General features: G+C 31.7%; 3 protein-coding genes across 3 annotated transcripts; 1 reads left to right on the top strand and 2 right to left on the bottom strand.

The window, feature by feature from the left end:
* The first annotated feature begins 388 nt into the window (after window positions 1–388).
* On the top strand, window positions 389–4235 carry ABCI15 (trigalactosyldiacylglycerol2). Its single transcript, XM_078986074.1, has 5 exons — window positions 389–1075; window positions 1153–1482; window positions 2836–2951; window positions 3742–3832; window positions 3911–4235. Exons 1-5 carry the CDS (start codon window positions 539–541, stop codon window positions 4001–4003), a joined length of 1167 nt encoding a protein of 388 aa, XP_078842200.1. The 5' UTR covers window positions 389–538; the 3' UTR covers window positions 4004–4235.
* A 64-nt stretch (window positions 4236–4299) lies between these two features.
* On the bottom strand, window positions 4300–5810 carry LOC145037428 (peptidyl-prolyl cis-trans isomerase FKBP13, chloroplastic-like). The gene is made up of 5 exons (XM_078986075.1): window positions 5408–5810; window positions 5233–5325; window positions 5095–5155; window positions 4951–5019; window positions 4300–4499 (listed from the first exon to the last, which is right to left on the bottom strand). The coding sequence occupies exons 1-5, from the start codon at window positions 5771–5773 to the stop codon at window positions 4435–4437; spliced, it is 654 nt and encodes a 217-aa protein (XP_078842201.1). The 5' UTR covers window positions 5774–5810; the 3' UTR covers window positions 4300–4434.
* A 4201-nt stretch (window positions 5811–10011) lies between these two features.
* LOC145037426 (uncharacterized) lies at window positions 10012–14746 on the bottom strand. Its single transcript, XM_078986073.1, has 9 exons — window positions 14428–14746; window positions 13218–13418; window positions 12767–12855; window positions 12541–12679; window positions 12357–12431; window positions 12051–12172; window positions 11883–11958; window positions 11374–11433; window positions 10012–10445 (listed from the first exon to the last, which is right to left on the bottom strand). Exons 2-9 carry the CDS (start codon window positions 13353–13355, stop codon window positions 10317–10319), a joined length of 828 nt encoding a protein of 275 aa, XP_078842199.1. The 5' UTR covers window positions 13356–13418; window positions 14428–14746; the 3' UTR covers window positions 10012–10316.
* Window positions 14747–16803: the final 2057 nt, after the last annotated feature.

Genomic DNA, 16803 nt, shown 5'->3' with positions numbered 1-16803 from the left:
GATGTTGCAAAAATGGGGCAAATAGCCTTGATGCTCAAGTTATCAAAAGGGGCAAAAGTCCACATCGTTTTCCATGTTTTTGTACAAAAAAGAACAAGTTAACATTAGCCAACATCTTGTTCAAGGATTTCCATCTTTGGCTTAACATGACCAACTCCTAATTTAACCAAATACGATCCTATTATTAGAAAGAAAGATACCATCGTCGTTAAAGTATTAGTCGATTGACAAACTACTCTTATTGATATGAGGCACCCAACACATTTCGTGATTTGTAGCCTCGAAGACAAGTCTCTTTTACAATAGGAGTTTAAATAACACTTTTTATCAAGTAAATGGGAAGTATTTGCCTTTTGTGATAAGTAGGCGTGGTATAATTGAAATATTGTTTGTTGAGATGTTAGTAGCGACATGATGGGGAAGAGCAAAAGAAAAGAGTATCCCGAAATACCATTTGCTTAGTACTTCCACCTCTATCTCCTCCTACTCCCTTCTTTTCTACATCCATTCTCCCCCGTTTCATTGATCATTACAAAAGATGGTCGGCAATTCTATAGCAAACATTCCAATTTGCCCTACTACGATGCTAGCTGCACAATGGGTCTCCCCCAAATCCCGTTTAATTGCCCTAAATACATTCCCTTCAACACCCCCAAAACGGCGTTCACTTACTGTAAAAGCCGCATCTCACGATACAGAAAACAGCCAACAACCCTCATCGTCATCGTCTTTAGAAAGCAATAAGAAGAATCCACTTGCAGTTGTCCTAGACGTTCCTCGGAATATCTGGAAACAAACGTTGCGCCCTCTCAGCGATTTTGGGTTCGGTAGGCGAAGCATTTGGGAAGGCGGAGTTGGGTTGTTCTTGGTGTCCGGCACTGTGTTACTTGCACTTAGTTTAATTTGGTTAAGAGCTTTCCAGTTGAAGTCCAGGTTCAAAAAGTATCTCGCTGTATTCGAATTTTCTCAGGCTTGTGGGATTTCAACTGGTACTCAAGTTCGGATCAGAGGGGTTACTGTTGGTAACGTTATCCGTGTTAATCCTTCTTTGAAAAGTATCGAAGCCGTCGTAGAGGTTAGTTGCATTGTCACTTGATCTTCTAGTGAAAGATTTTGAGGTTTATTGATTGATTGTTGATTGTGTCATTGTAGGTTGAGGATGATAAAACAATTATACCTAGAAATTCGTTGATTGAGGTGAATCAGTCGGGGCTTTTGATGGAAACCATGATTGATATTACTCCTCGAGATCCAATTCCGACACCTTCTTTTGGGCCTCTGGACCCAGATTGTGCTAAAGAAGGCTTGATATTGTGTGACAGACAAAAGTTAAAAGGAGACCAAGGTGTAAGCTTGGATGCATTAGTTGGGATTTTTACACGTCTTGGAAGGGAAGTAGAACAAATCGGTGTTGCTAACACTTATGCATTGGCGGAAAGAGCTGCTGCTGTTATCGAAGAAGCAAGACCATTGCTTTTGAAGGTTTGATTTCATTTGGTAACCTTGTTCCCATTTTCTGATTGAATACTTTTAAAAGAATGGAAATTGGAATTTGAAGGAATTGAAAATCTGTAAGGGGTTTGGTTGGCATTGTAGTTTGTAAGGAGACTTTGGTCCTTTTAATCCTGATGAAAAGGGAATGGAATTTAATCCCAGCCAAATGCCTTATGAAATGGAATCTCACATTCCAATTCCTCCTGATTCTGCTGAAATCCTCAAAAACCAAAGATGATCTTAAGGTTGATTTAAGTGTTTGCTCATTTTAGCGTTTCTTTTGCTGAATTTTTTGGGAACTGGAATTCAAATCCTTTTTTTTTTTTTTTTTTTTTGATTCAAATGAGTAATGATTTGAATTATCCTTTTCATCCTGGAACCTATGGAATTCAATTCCCTTTATTTTCTCACTATTAGAATAATTAAATGCTAGGAAAAACAATGTAATGTCCACACTTTCATTTATATAAATAGCTTGTTGGTGGTCACATAAGAAGAATAATAGCATTACATTCGTTCTTTAATATATATACTCCCTCCAATCTCTATCCTTAAAATAATGCCAACAATTTCCTCTTAAAGTTGTACAAAAAAAAAAAAAACATTTCCTTGTTTCGGAAAGTTTTCTGCCCATTATTATAAATCTTACTTGAAGTTAGTAACTTTAATTTTGATCCATAGGATATGTTTAGATCTTTTAATCAATATTCAGTAGGCAAACATGTTTTTTGAAGTTTGTGCTAAGTCAAGAACACTGGAGGGAGTATTAGATCCTATCACTAATTGGCAAACATCTTGTTTAGGGCCCACATGTGTCATGTGAGGTTGTGTTTGGATTTGCATCGAAAGTAATCCTGTTTCAAGTGTTTGGCAAAAAAATGTTTATGATTATTTATTTAGTGTCGAAACAACCAGATTATTTGATTTTGGTTCTTCAAGTTGCTGCAAATGCGTTCACTTTGAAGATGCATATATAATATTTAACAAAACTGTGGGTTGTGATCCATTAAAATTTTTATTTTTCCCCCTTGGAAAGAAAATTGGTTTAGATCCGCAAAAACTATAAAAGATATTTAAGCCCTGCAGACATGAAATCTTCATCGAGTAGGCTACTTAGTTATGTCAATTTTGAAATCTTGAACATTTTAATGGGTAAATAAATCGTGGTGAATTGAATCAAAATTAAAGGCCTAAAGGCCTTTTTCTTTTATTTTACCATGAAGTGTTATTGTGTAGGTAAATCATAAATGATGGTTAAGTAATATCTAAAAAACTCATGGGAAAATTTTCAAAAAGTTTGGTTATAATATTTGTTTTTGTATTGTAATGATTGCACCACAGATCCAGGCCATGGCGGAGGATGTTCAACCTATGCTGGCGGAGGTTCGTGAAAGTGGTTTGCTGCAGGAAGTCGAAACTTTAACCAAAAGTCTCACTCAAGCATCACAGGATTTGAGGCACTACACTTACTTCATATATATATATATATATATATATATATATATATTCATGTGAGACCGTCTAATTTTGTGAGACCGTGAGACGCATTTTTTTATTTTTTTATTTTATTTTTATTTTATTTTTAATTTTTTTTAGTTAATTCAAGTTCCGAAAATAATATTTAAAAAAAGAATTTTTTTATTTTTCCATTTATTTTGCATTTTAAAATTATTTTTAGAATATGTACAGTGTAATATTCTATTTAGAATATTTCACGTATTTTTCAAAAAAATAGGATTTTTTTATTTTTTATTTTTTTTAGTTAATTCAAGTTCCGAAAATAATATTTAAAAAAAGAATTTTTAGATTTTTCCATATATTTTGCATTTAAAATTATTTTTTAAAATATGTCAGTGTAATATTCTATTTAGAATATTTCACGTATTTTTCAAAAAAAAAAAAACGGGATTTTTTTTTTTTATTTATTTATTTATTTATTTATTTTTTTTAGTTAATTCAAGTTCCGAAAATAATATTTAAAAAAAAGAATTTTTGGATTTTTTCATTTATTTTGCATTTTAAAATTATTTTTAGATTTGGTCTCACAAAATTAGCATGGTTTCAAATGAACCTGAACATATATATATATATATATATATATATATATATATATATATATTCCAATATCGATTGGGCTCCTTCATTGTCATCTGATATACATCTCACATGATATTGCTCTGGTGTTAGCTGAAAGAATAATTTTTTTTTTTCTGTTAAAATTGAGATTTTCCATTTTTGATTTTTCAGAAGGGTGCATTCGTCAATTATGACTCCAGAGAACACGGAGTTGATTCAGAAGTCCATATATACCCTTGTATTTACTTTGAAGAACATTGAGGTATGTTTGTAAACATTCTTTTTCTTTCGTTCGAAGTTTCTTGACTTGTAATTCTTGATATTATTTTGGCATTTTCAGAGTATAAGCTCCGACATTTTGGGATTCACGGGAGATGAAGCTACCAGGAAAAACTTGAAGTTGGTCATCAAATCACTCAGCCGACTATTGTGACAAATGAAAACTTAAATATAAAACCCACAATTTCCATTTCAAATTGTTAAAGTTTATAGATTGTGATGTGATTCGGTTTTTTTAGTATGTGTTATAGGATATGCATTTTGTTAGTAGAGTTGAGATTTTCAGTGTGATCCAGAGAGACATCCTGTAGGATTGAACGTTTAAAATGTTGGTACTTTGTATTAACTGATTTTTCGTATTATATGACAAATCATATTTATATCCATACATACATACAATAACTTGTTGTATACTTGATTTACATCTTAATCTTTACAGACATAGTAAAATAGTAAGAGAAGAAAACTTGATTCTTGCAGCTGAAAATGGCTACATTGATAAATGATAACACAATATTGTGATCTTTATGGGCTATAATGGCAAAAATATAAAGTGTTACATGAAACTTGGCAAAAAACTAAAAATTATGCCTTGCCAATAAACTCGACGTCAAACAAGAGAACTGAATCCGGTGGAATGATGCAAGAACCTGCAAATGCACCATTTAGAACATGCTAAGTTTCACTGCTTTGTTAGAGTATATGGAAGAAATAACAATGTGCTTTCATTTATTTCTTTTCATTTCTTCTATTGCTATCAGTAGATTTTAAAGAGTATATTCAGCTATAGTAAATATCATTTGAATACAAAACAATTAGATTTCTCCAATAGCTAACAAGAAAAAGAGTCGAAAGTCCAATATAAAAATTTAGGAATTTCTTTATAAAAAAAAGTTTAAAAATACAATGTTATAATACAAAACAAAATTAGAATATTGTCCTACAATTTGCTAGATTTTTAAATTGCAAAAAGTTTTTTAAATAACATTAGAGATTAAAAAAAATATATATGTAGGAAACAAAATTACACAAATAAACAAAATGAGTATTAGCCCCCTTTTGAATATCATTTTGTTGGTTTGTGTGGGTAAGTGTGTTTACCTCCTTTACAACCAGCTCCTCGCATGCCATATCCAAGTTGTGAGGGAAGCTTCAACGTCCGTTTTCCTCCTATTTTGAATATTTGATCAATCAACATTCATTCATTCAATCGATCAATTGTATGAATTAAAGTGATTTTCATACCAGCAAGCATAGGAGGAACTCCATCGCCGCCTAGAATTCCTTGATCCCATCCCTTAATCACCTATTTCAATTTTCAAATCTAGAGTTTTTGAGGATCTCGGAACCGAATTAAAGCATATAAGTTGTGGGTTTTGTTACCTCACCAACGCCAATACGAAACGTAAGAGGTTTCCCTCGATTGTAGCTGCTGTCGAACACCTTTCCGTTTTCAAGTTTGCCTACATAATGTGCCTGTTTCAGTAGCAGTGGTGGTATCAATTAGCTTGATTTGGTTTTACAGGATCGATAGATTTGGGAAAGGAGTTGATTCGACCTTGATGAGTTGACCTTTTTCAGGCTGAGGGCCATATCCCACAAGTTTATCGCAAAAGGCAAGGCCAGAATCAGCCACCGTGAACTCGCATGGTGTAGCCGTGGTCGATTCTGGTGCTGCGGAGGCCGGTTGAGGCGATACAACAGCATCCAGAAACTTGAGACATAGCCCAAACCCAATGGCTTCTCTTCTGCTTATGTTGAGTTGTTCTTTGTGTTTCAACAGGTGGTGGTTACTGGATTTGGAAAACGATGAAGATGCTATACTGATGGTGCGGTGGTGCTGGTGGGTTGGTGGTGATGGTGGGGAGGAGGAGCATTTGATGGGTGTAGGAGACAGAAGAGAGAAGGGGACAGTGGTGGTCATTTCTGCACTTTAGAGAGGAAAGGGATAAGATTCAGAAAGTTATAGCCGAGTTAAACACTAAACATGAAAATGTTACAAAACTAGCCCTTAACTATGGCTCAGATTACATAAATTATTTGATTTTTTTTTTCTTGTAGTTCTAGTCAAATAAACTATAATTAGTTCATTATAGGGTTGTAAAACCAGCTGCTGAACTCAGTTGGATAGATCATTGGACCTTTATGTTCGAGCTCAGCTAACGAATATTTGAGTTTGATTTCAAAGTTGTAAGACATATTTTAGATGTGAGGGATACATGGCATACGGATGGTGGTCATGTTACGTGGTCAAGCGTATCCATGTCTTATCATGCAAAATCTCTCTCTCTCTCTCTCTCATATAACACATTGTTATAGTAGAGTGTTGAGTACCGACCTTAGGGATGAGGAAGTCGTTCCCTCCCAATCCACTGAACCCACTGCCACATCATTTTTTCTCTTTTATTTTTTTTTTATTTTTCCCAACCCACAACACCCGGAAACCTTATCTTTTTTAATCCACTTAACCCACTCAATTAAAAAAAATACAAAAACAACTAAGTTATAAGTTTTAAAACACATTGTACAAAAGAAAATGAGAAAGAGAAAGTAGAGAGAGATAATGAAGTGGGTTAATGAAACCAATCAATCAACCCATTGAAGCGGAAGTGGTACTGCCGGTAACTCTATTGCTAATTAAGATTTTACCTTTGATTGATTTGTATTTTTTTTTAATTGATTGGGTTGAATGGGTTCAAAATGATTGGGTTTCCATATGTTGTGGGTTAGGAAAAATGAAAAAAAAAAAAAGAAAAAAAAAAAAAGAAAAAATAATGTGGCAATGGGTTCAGTGAGTTGGAAGGGAACGACTCATTCCTCTCTTATAAGGGATAGGGAAATTGTGATGATGTGTGAGGTGATAATATTTTTTGTATGATGGTGTGATGGATATATCATATAGCCTTAAAAGCATAATATAAGATGCAAAATCAAGTAGACCACAAACGTTTAGATAGCTGAAATATCTTATCTTTATAGTTTAATTCACATTGAATTTGAAATTTTCATATTAAAATTTGTGTTAACCTTACATGTTGCAAGTGTGCTATATCATAACCAACTATGATAAGTCCTAGAAGGGTAATGCGAAAATTCAAATAGCATGAAACGATGATGAACTCATTATAGCTATGCAATATAAATATGTTCGATTCAAGTATTACAAAATATTTATTAGAAGTTAAAACTATATAATAATCAGGTTGAGCTCGGGATGACGGGATGTATATTTTGGGTTGAACATTTTGTGTCTTTGATATAAAAAGTCAACTTTTTTCATTATTGTAATTGTAAAATTGTCGAAGACAAATGAATACAAAAACAAAAATCAAGTGGGCCGATAATCCAAGCATGTGGTGGAACAATGGCATTCTTTTGTTCTTTGTCTTCACAATAATAATCATCTTGATGGTCTATCGGACATTCTCATACATCTAGTATTGGCCTTATCAAACATTTATACGAACAAAATAGAACTTCTTGATAGAATGAGTTAGAAGATGATCAACAAATTGTTAAACATGCCTAACAATTATACACTTCTAATTCACGAACATAAATTCATTTTGTGAGCATCATTTACGATTAGACAATTAAAAAAACTGTAAAAGAACTTACTGACTTCTAATTCACAAATATAAATTTGATTAGCGAGAAGCTCTCCGCAAAATAATTAGAATAGTTGGAATAATAACATAAGTATTACTCTCAAATCGTTCTTCACTCGTAGGCCTTATTAGTCGGAAAAAAAACATAGATATCGCTAGTTCACAATGAAAATTTGTGAGCTTCATGATCATTATTAGCTTATATAATCCTTTGAAATGTTTCAGAGTAACATAAGATGTTAAAAAATGATTATTTTAGTTAATGACTAGTGTTATTGTTATTGTTTTATATATACCTCCAATACACGAGGGGTAGTTATATATGGTGTCCCATAATGCCACCGACAATCCTGACTTCCGTATAAGCAGTGCAAAAGAAATTTGATTTTTTTCTACTACCGTGTCACTACTTAAATTTCTCTTGCCATCCTACTATGAAATCATGCGTCCACCCTGCCACTGCACACTTCTAGCAAAGACCCTCATCCTCACCAGCGATGCCATCTCCGTACATTCTTTTGCTGTAAAAAATCGCCATAAAGGGGTGGTTATTAAAGTAAAACCTTAAAATTATCGACACAATTATAACGCATCAAAGTTTGGCTCTACACCATTTTACTGTAAGATTTAACGGAGTGGGCTCGTTACCTCTGGTCACCAAGCTTGCCAAACGCACTAGAACACTGCTCCCTAGTAATTGCTAGGAGGCTCATTACCTTCGACTCATTGCAATCTTGGCGAGAAGAAACAAAAATGAATTGTGCAATGCGATTGGTGGAAAGGGAATTGGCTGGATTGCAATCTAATATATATATATATATATATATATATATATATATATATATATATATATATATATATATATATATATATATATATATATATATATGGGAAAAGTGAATATACCCTTAAGGGTATATAAGCTTAGGTACCCAAACTCACCATAATACGTCGTTTTGTATCATATATACATTGTAATTGTCTAATTTTCTTATAATTCAACTTCTAACTTGATTTCATTCAAAGATTTTTATAAATTTCACATTTATTTTCCTCTTATATAATTTTCATTTTCAACTATAATATATATAGCATAATTGATGTTCGTGAAAAAGATGTAATGTAAGAGAAAAATAATAATGAAATTTTGAAAATCTTGAAAGTAAATCATGTTAACGATTGAAGTTGAAGAACATTATAATAAATATATCAAACAAAACGATGTATTATAGTGAGTTTGGGTACCTAAGCTTATATACCCTTAACGGTATATATATATATATATATATATATATATATATATATATATATATATATATATATATATATATATATATATAGGTTCAGGTTCATTTGAGACCATTCTAATTTTGTGAGACCGTGAGACCAAATCTAAAAATAATTTTAAAATGCAAAATAAATGGAAAAATCCAAAAATTCTTTTTTTAAATATTATTTTCGGAACTTGAATTAACTTAAAAAAATATAAAAAAAAATTCGTTTTTTTTTTTGAAAAATACGTGAAATATTCTAAATAGAATATTACACTGACATATTCTAAAAAATAATTTTAAAATGCAAAATAAATGGAAAAATCTAAAAATTCTTTTTTTAAATATTATTTTCGGAACTTGAATTAACTAAAAAAAATATAAAAAATATAAAAAAAATCTTTTTTTTTTTGAAAAATACGTGAAATATTCTAAATAGAATATTACACTGTACATATTCTAAAAATAATTTTAAAATGCAAAATAAATGGAAAAATCAAAAAAAAAAATTTAATATTATTTTCGGAACATGAATTAACTAAAAAAAATAAAAAAATGCGTCTTACGGTCTCACAAAATATAGTGGTCTCAAATGAACCTAACCCTATATATATATATATATATATATATATTAAAAAAAACTTTTTTTATCTAATATATTACCAAATATTAGAAGTCTTACTGCTCCCTACCAATTGCTAAGATTAGATGTTAAATGAAAAAAAATTAAACACTTAAACGCTAATGCGGTAAGATGCTAGGAGTATTACTACTCCCCTTAGCCTAATAAGAAACAGGCGTCCGTTTTGAAGACGTTTATCAAGGCCCTCCCCAGAAGATGGATGATAGGGACAACCGTATAGGATTCATCGTTTACCTTTTATAGGGGCCAAATTTTTTAAGGCATTCATTATATATATATATATATATATATATATATATATATATATATATATATATATATATATATATATATATATATATATATATATGTTATATTTAGAAGATAATACAAGTAAATTTCTTTCAATTATTGAGTTATTATAAAAAAAACTTAATGAAATTTGTAAATTTGACGGACTTTTTTTTTCCTCTCGTCCCAGACCCAAAATATGTTTGAAATGACCCTGCATTTGTCCTGTGCGTACTGGTCAGTTGGAGGTTCTCAAACTCAACTCATCAAACCATGATTTCATAAAAATAAAATAAAACATTTTTATATGACTAATAACATGAAATTCTTCAAAATATAACAAAAAGAATGAAGAAACAATACTGCAAAATGTTGTAACAAACAATAAATAAATAAGAGTAAGTAAGAGTAGGTTGTTGTTTGTTGCATTTAGCCCTATGATAAATATAATGTATGTTAAATCAAAATATCAAAAGTAAATCGAAACAGATTAAGATATCCACACACCCTCCTCCTCCTTTTGCAATTTGTGTTCGTTCCCAAAAACTTGAAAGAAACGCAGCAACATTTTTAACCAGATGATTTACAACACACTACCTTGCTATTTCTCTCACTCTCTCCTTCTTCTAGCATTTTTTTTTATACAGCAATCAAGTTGACATGATAAGTTGAAAATTACTGCCTCTTTGCCAAAGTCTTCATCATCCCCTTTATAATCTTCCCGAACCACATCAAGTTCATGGCTCCAAGCACCGATGGAACCGTAAACACCAAAAGGAACCCGATTGGATGCATCTCAATCACCTGCCACCATACTCATCGATCATCATCACTCACATCAAGTTCACTTATTTGTGTTTTTTTTTCTTATTAAGGCAAGTCGTATTTTGAAAAAAAAAAAAAAAAAATCTACTCTCAACTTTTTTCTTATTAGGACATTATATTTTGAAAAACCTACCAAATTATAGTTTAGTAGTGACAGTTGGATGACATTGTTACCATTGGATTGATTTTTCAAAGTAAGATACAATTAACCCTTTAAAGAAACCCAATTGGTTGCCTTTAGATCCCTTCATAAAAAATATATATAGTTTCAAGAAAACTTTTTTGCTACTTTTATTTTGTTATTATTGGATTCTACTTTCTTTTTTCTATTACCTCAGTGTACTTTCAATTGTACTTGGAAAAGTCTATCAGATTATAACATTGTACTTTCAACATTTTTTTTATTTGGACACTTTGAAAAATCTACCCAGATACAGTCACATAACAGGAAGAGATAAAATTAGGATGTTATATAAACATTGCTATTTCTTGTGTTTAACCCTTCAAAAGAAACCCTATTTGATGCATCTAGATCCCTTCTCAATGTTTTCACAATTCAGAAAAAAAAAAAAGGATATGGTTTCAGTTAAAAAGCTATACTTTTGTTATGGGAAACTCTTTATACTCATGTCTGTATCTTTTCTATTACAGTATTGAATTTGTATATCCACTTTTTTCGAGTCTATCCAAGTAAAAATTGCCTTGTATTTTGGTGATCTTGCTAGAATAAACAAATATATGGTAGTATAAGTTGCTATTTCTTGCATTTAATCCTACCATTTATATCAAAATTGGCACCATAGCAATTACATGCCATCATTAAATACTACTACTACTACTACACATCCAAAAGGATGTGCAACTTTCACGTGGTTGAATAATAAAAAGTAGGATGCTATAAATTTACCTGATGGTAGTGCAAATACACATGGTAAAACATATAGACAAACAGCAAAATTCTGGCCACCTGCATCAATAATTGCAAAAAACTAAGTACCACATGCACAGATTCAAGTGCTTTCATGTATGTTTGAAATGCCCTTTCAAAAGTCATCAAAAAAACTGAATCTTGAGGCCAAACACACAATTTGGAAAATAAGTAATTTTAGTGTCAAATAAGAAAATCCCAAAAGCGGGAATTGTAGCACTTTCGATTCACGATTTTATGACATGTGCATGTGCATGTCATCTTAGTCATTTAATAAACAACAATGTTATTTGTTCATTTATAGCATCCTAATCCTATTTTTCTCTATTACAACATTGTGTTTTCAATTTTTTTCTTATTAAGGTATTGTACTTTGATAATTCTATCCAATTATAGCATTATACTTTCAGTTATTTTTTTCCCTTATTACAGTAGGTTGCTATTTCATGCATTTAACAAGACATTTTAATGCGAAAAGCTTTGCTCACCATCCAGGCAAAGAATATGACGACACCATTAATCAGATATGCACTCGACTTCTTTAAACCAGCTGTATCTAGGTACCTAACACCATTAAAATTAAAAGATTAATTTATTCTGAGGGGTATATACGTAAAAGAACATCACTTTTTGCAGACATAGATATATAGATATACCATCTCAAGTTGATCTCCGGTGTTGTTAACTCAGATATAAGGACCATGAATGTGTAAAGCTGCCCTTCTCCTGTAAACATGGCATATCCTACTGCAATTGCTGAAAGTGTGTGATGAACAACCTAAATTCATTCCACCATTAAAATTTAGCATCAATAACATAAAAGGAATCTACACTGAAAGCTTTTGGGAAATGATAGAGATATTTGTTCAAAATTGGAGGTGGTTTTTGTTTCCATTTGGAGAAGAAAGATCACAGAAAAGGAAATAGCATAATGTTTTAATCAACCTTCATCATCAACTTACATATTCTAATCCACCCAAAGAAGGATATAGCCAAATGATCATTCCAAGGTCTGATAGGAAGTAGCCAACTGAGACCTGTGAAAAAAAAAAAAATCATAATTGAAATATTGAGAGGGACCACATAAGTTACGTTGCTCAATATTAATTCAAATTGATTTAACAGATTGAAATTATTAAGACTTACCCCTAATGCAAATGTGGAGAGTGGGGAGCTCCTGAAAGTAACAGGACCCACAGTATACTGATCAGAATAAAGATCTGACCAGAACACAAAGTACAAAGACATTGCTGTAATGAAGATGGCATGAATAGATGACATACCCCTGGAAGTGGAACAAATAATTATCAATCAAAAGACATAAGAATCAAAAGAAGGGAACAAAAAGGGCATTCACGTCATTTGCATTTACCTGTTGTTCCATTCAATCCGCTGAATTTTTGTAAGGCCAGCATAGGTTCTGAAGTAAAAAGTGCTTATCAACTGTGTAAGATCATAAACCTGTAGATAATAATAATCTTCTCAAGGCTTAGACAACAACCCATAACTTGAAGGAAAAATAAACATATAATTATTTGGGTTAAATGCAAAATTGATATGTTGCTTTCAATTCTTCCTATTATTACATCATTCTACTTTGAAAAATCAACCCAATTATAGAAACCAATTTTGCCTGCTATAATTAAGTAGATTTTTCAAAGTAGATAAGAAAAAGATTGAAATGAAAGGAAGTTGCTATAATGAAGAAATAAAGGAACGTGTATGTTGCTGTTATTTGCATATATATTGATCTTTATTGTCTTCTTTTCCATGTTAAGTCGCAAAAAGAAATGTGAAAAAAGGGAAAGAAAGATTAAACATACCATTTTAGTAGCAAATATGCCACCTAGGACAGAGGTGTAGGGCATAAATGCATCGGCTAAAAGGTAGGTTTTAACCAGGACCTGAGCATGGTTCTGGTAGGACTTGAATGCCAAAGCTGTCTTCTTAGAAACTGCCATCTTTCACTTGACCCACTTCTGTTTAGTTACAAGATAGATCTTGTCTCCATCACACTACACCTCCTGGACATGATGATTTCATATAATATGTGTTTTACGTTGAAATAAAATGATTACATTAACATTAACAAAAACAAACTCCAATTTTTTTTTTATCAAGAACACCTGAATTGCCCAAATCCATGTAATACCTCAACTAAGATGTTGTTTCTTTTTGACTTAATGCATAATGAACGACTTAATAAAGAGAAAGTAAAAGGAAACGAGGATTTCACACTAAGTCATAACTAAGGACTAAGGACAAGAGGCGCATAGAACAATCCATGAAGATCTCAACATCAAGCAAACGACCTAATTCAGGACACAGCATTCTACAAATCTTAATGCTTGGAAGATCATATGGAGATTCTATATTTCAATTAAGCTCTCTTGTAATCCTTCCTCAACTTCTTTTAAATTTCTGCAAAAGGATCCCTCCTACAATGGAACTAACTGTGCTACGCCCTTGGGGCTAGGGTATGATCCTGCATACCCTAAAGAAGATGACTTGAATCTCTAAATGATTTCGTCGATGGGATTTAAATAGTGAGAAACGTCAATGCAACAAACGGAAATAAGCATCTCATTGTGCGATCTGGTTCCCAGATGCCGTTTTTGAATAACTATGCCGACGAACATTATAACACAACCAACAGCACCTTCTCCCAAATTTCTTACTCAGATCAAAAGGTTAATGTCAAATGCTAACAAGAAATAGATATGAAATTAACAGATAACTACGAAATCGACTACAAAAAACCAGGAATAAAAACTAAAAAGTTGTAGCGCCACAATATATAGATTAAGCCGAAGATCCTTAATCCACAAAGCTCAAAAATATAAATCCAATCACCATTTAACCCTTAGGAAAACAATGTCCTAATATATAGTCGGTCAACTGGCAGTACTATAGTTTGGGCAAAACATATACACTTGGTATAACTAAAAAACATCAATGGGGGAAGAAGGGGGGTGGGGATAAGAACTAGTTCAATACACACACATACACGCGAGAATACTAACATATGAGTACCTTAAATCCGATGTTACTGATTCGCACCAGATGAGTATATAAACAGGGTGGGAGAAATGTGATAGAAACGACTAAGAAAGGGTTCTAATAAATTTCAACCGAGAGAGAGAAAAAGAGGGTTTGATTGGTAGCGTAAGAGGAAGAAATTAGCAGGTTGGGTGGTGATGATAACAGTTGGACGGCGACGGCGATGGCGATGGCGATCGAAGTTATTAATTGGCGTAGAAGAGAAGGAAGAAGTTTTGGTCAGATCACTCCGATCAAGATTCTGGTTACAGATAAAGAGCAAGCCAGCGGTTGGCATATGTTTCTATTACGCAGGATTAGTTTGTACCGTACAAATCAGCACTGCTGAAGGAGGGGAAATGCAACAAAACAAATCCATATTAAGCTCATTTATGGCATTTTTATGCCATTTTGGTACTCGGTTGATATTCTGTATACAACAATGACTTACTCACTAAAAAACTCTTTTTTTAAACCCTATGCATCTCACGATCAATCTTTTATTATAAAATCATCATGTTGGTAGTATGGAATTTCAATTTTTTTTGGTCATTATGTGAAGAGGGTCCATCCGAGCATATATATGTTTGCTAGTTTCTTGATTTTCGGCATTGGAACCATACCTCACAACTCGTGATCGGAGACAAACGGTCCTCTTCGACATTAATACGTGCTTTCCCGTGTAAATCGATTGAAGTCTCGCTTTCGCACCAATATACTCATAGTTTTTTGCGACTCGCCCATAAATGACATTAATGCAATTAAGTAATCCTTATTCCTTCTAGGTATGGTAAGTGTTGATAATAGCATTTTAGATCATTTTGTAAGATATCATGGTTTTTTGGTAACATATGCATAGGTCAACGATGTCGTGAAGGTAGCTACAGTAGGGTTTAGAAAACATCCATCCGTAAATCAAGATCAAAATCGCAAGTTTTCAAATTACTAGCCAGGTGTGGATTTTATGTATTTTCTAATAAATGCAATATATATATATATATATATATATATATATATATATATATATATGTGTGTGTGTGTGCGCGCGCGCGCGCGCGCGAGCGCACGTTCAATCGAGAATATTTGAGAATAAAATTACCTTTTAATTTAACAATGTGGTAATTTTGCAATTGATTCAAAAACTAGATGCAAAGCAAATAAAAATTTAAAAACACGGGGACAATATTGTAAATGCAAAACGAAACTGAATCCTTCGTCACATAACTACTTTTCTGGAAAGAAAACCATTGGAAAAACCCTAAATCTTCTCCAATAATCATCAAAATCGAACAAAAAAAACTTAATAAAATAAAAAATGTCGTCAACGACTGATTTCCCGAGAGCAAATGCTTTAGATCAAGGTAAAAATCGATGCATTCCTTAATTTTGATTTGAACTTACAACAATCGGAAAATGAACTTTACACTAGTATTGAAATGTCGTTATCTGTTTTCAAAATATAATAAGTTACTAAAAGATTTTAGTTAATAACACTCAATTTTAAATGTTATCGAGTGTTTTATGTAGGTTTTTTTGAATTTTATACTCTATCTTTCATTTACGAGTGTTATCTATTGATTATGACGATATCGATTGATCATTTGTGATTATCTACTAACTATTGACCTAATAAAGTTGAATAATAGTGGATTTTATCTATTATCTAGGTTTTTTTATTGTTATGCTATGTTTTTTATTAATAACTGCTTATGTTGTTTATCTATTTATTACGACGATAATAATCTCGCTTTATACATGTAGAAAAACCAAACACATGAAAAAACATACAAAAGAAAAAAAAGTGATAAAAAACACTCGATACAAGTAATATTATATTCTAAATCCCATATGATTAACATTGTGTTATATTAATATATTTGACAGTCTTTAATCATATATGATTTTCTGATGTATACTTATATATGATTTTCTGATAATATCTGTATTAGTAACATATGATAGAAATCATATGTAATTTACATTCAATTATGAACAATGAATTTTTATTTATAATGACTGTGTTCAATCTCAAATTCATTTGATTGAATTCATATGTCATTTACACCTTTTATACTCATAATAGCTTTAATAATATATGATTAAAATCACATATGATTAGAAAAAAAACAAGTTTTATTCATTAATCACATGTTATTATTGTCACAAAAAAAAAACATATTATGGTTTAATCACATGTGATTATCATCTTACATATATATTAAAAACATATTAAATCGCATATGATTACAATCTGTTATGAACAATCTTACATGGCAATAATTGTGTTAAATCATATATGATTTGTTGATGATTTGAACTTATAATGAATTTGTTCAATCGTATATGATTTGTTGATGTTATAATCTCTAA

Source organism: Lactuca saligna, chromosome 3 (genome assembly GCF_052625555.1).
Source record: "Lactuca saligna cultivar CGN05327 chromosome 3, ASM5262555v1, whole genome shotgun sequence".
Taxonomy (NCBI): domain Eukaryota; kingdom Viridiplantae; phylum Streptophyta; class Magnoliopsida; order Asterales; family Asteraceae; genus Lactuca; species Lactuca saligna.
Note: the sequence above shows the minus strand (reverse complement) of the source record. Positions and strands in the feature narration are given on the sequence as shown.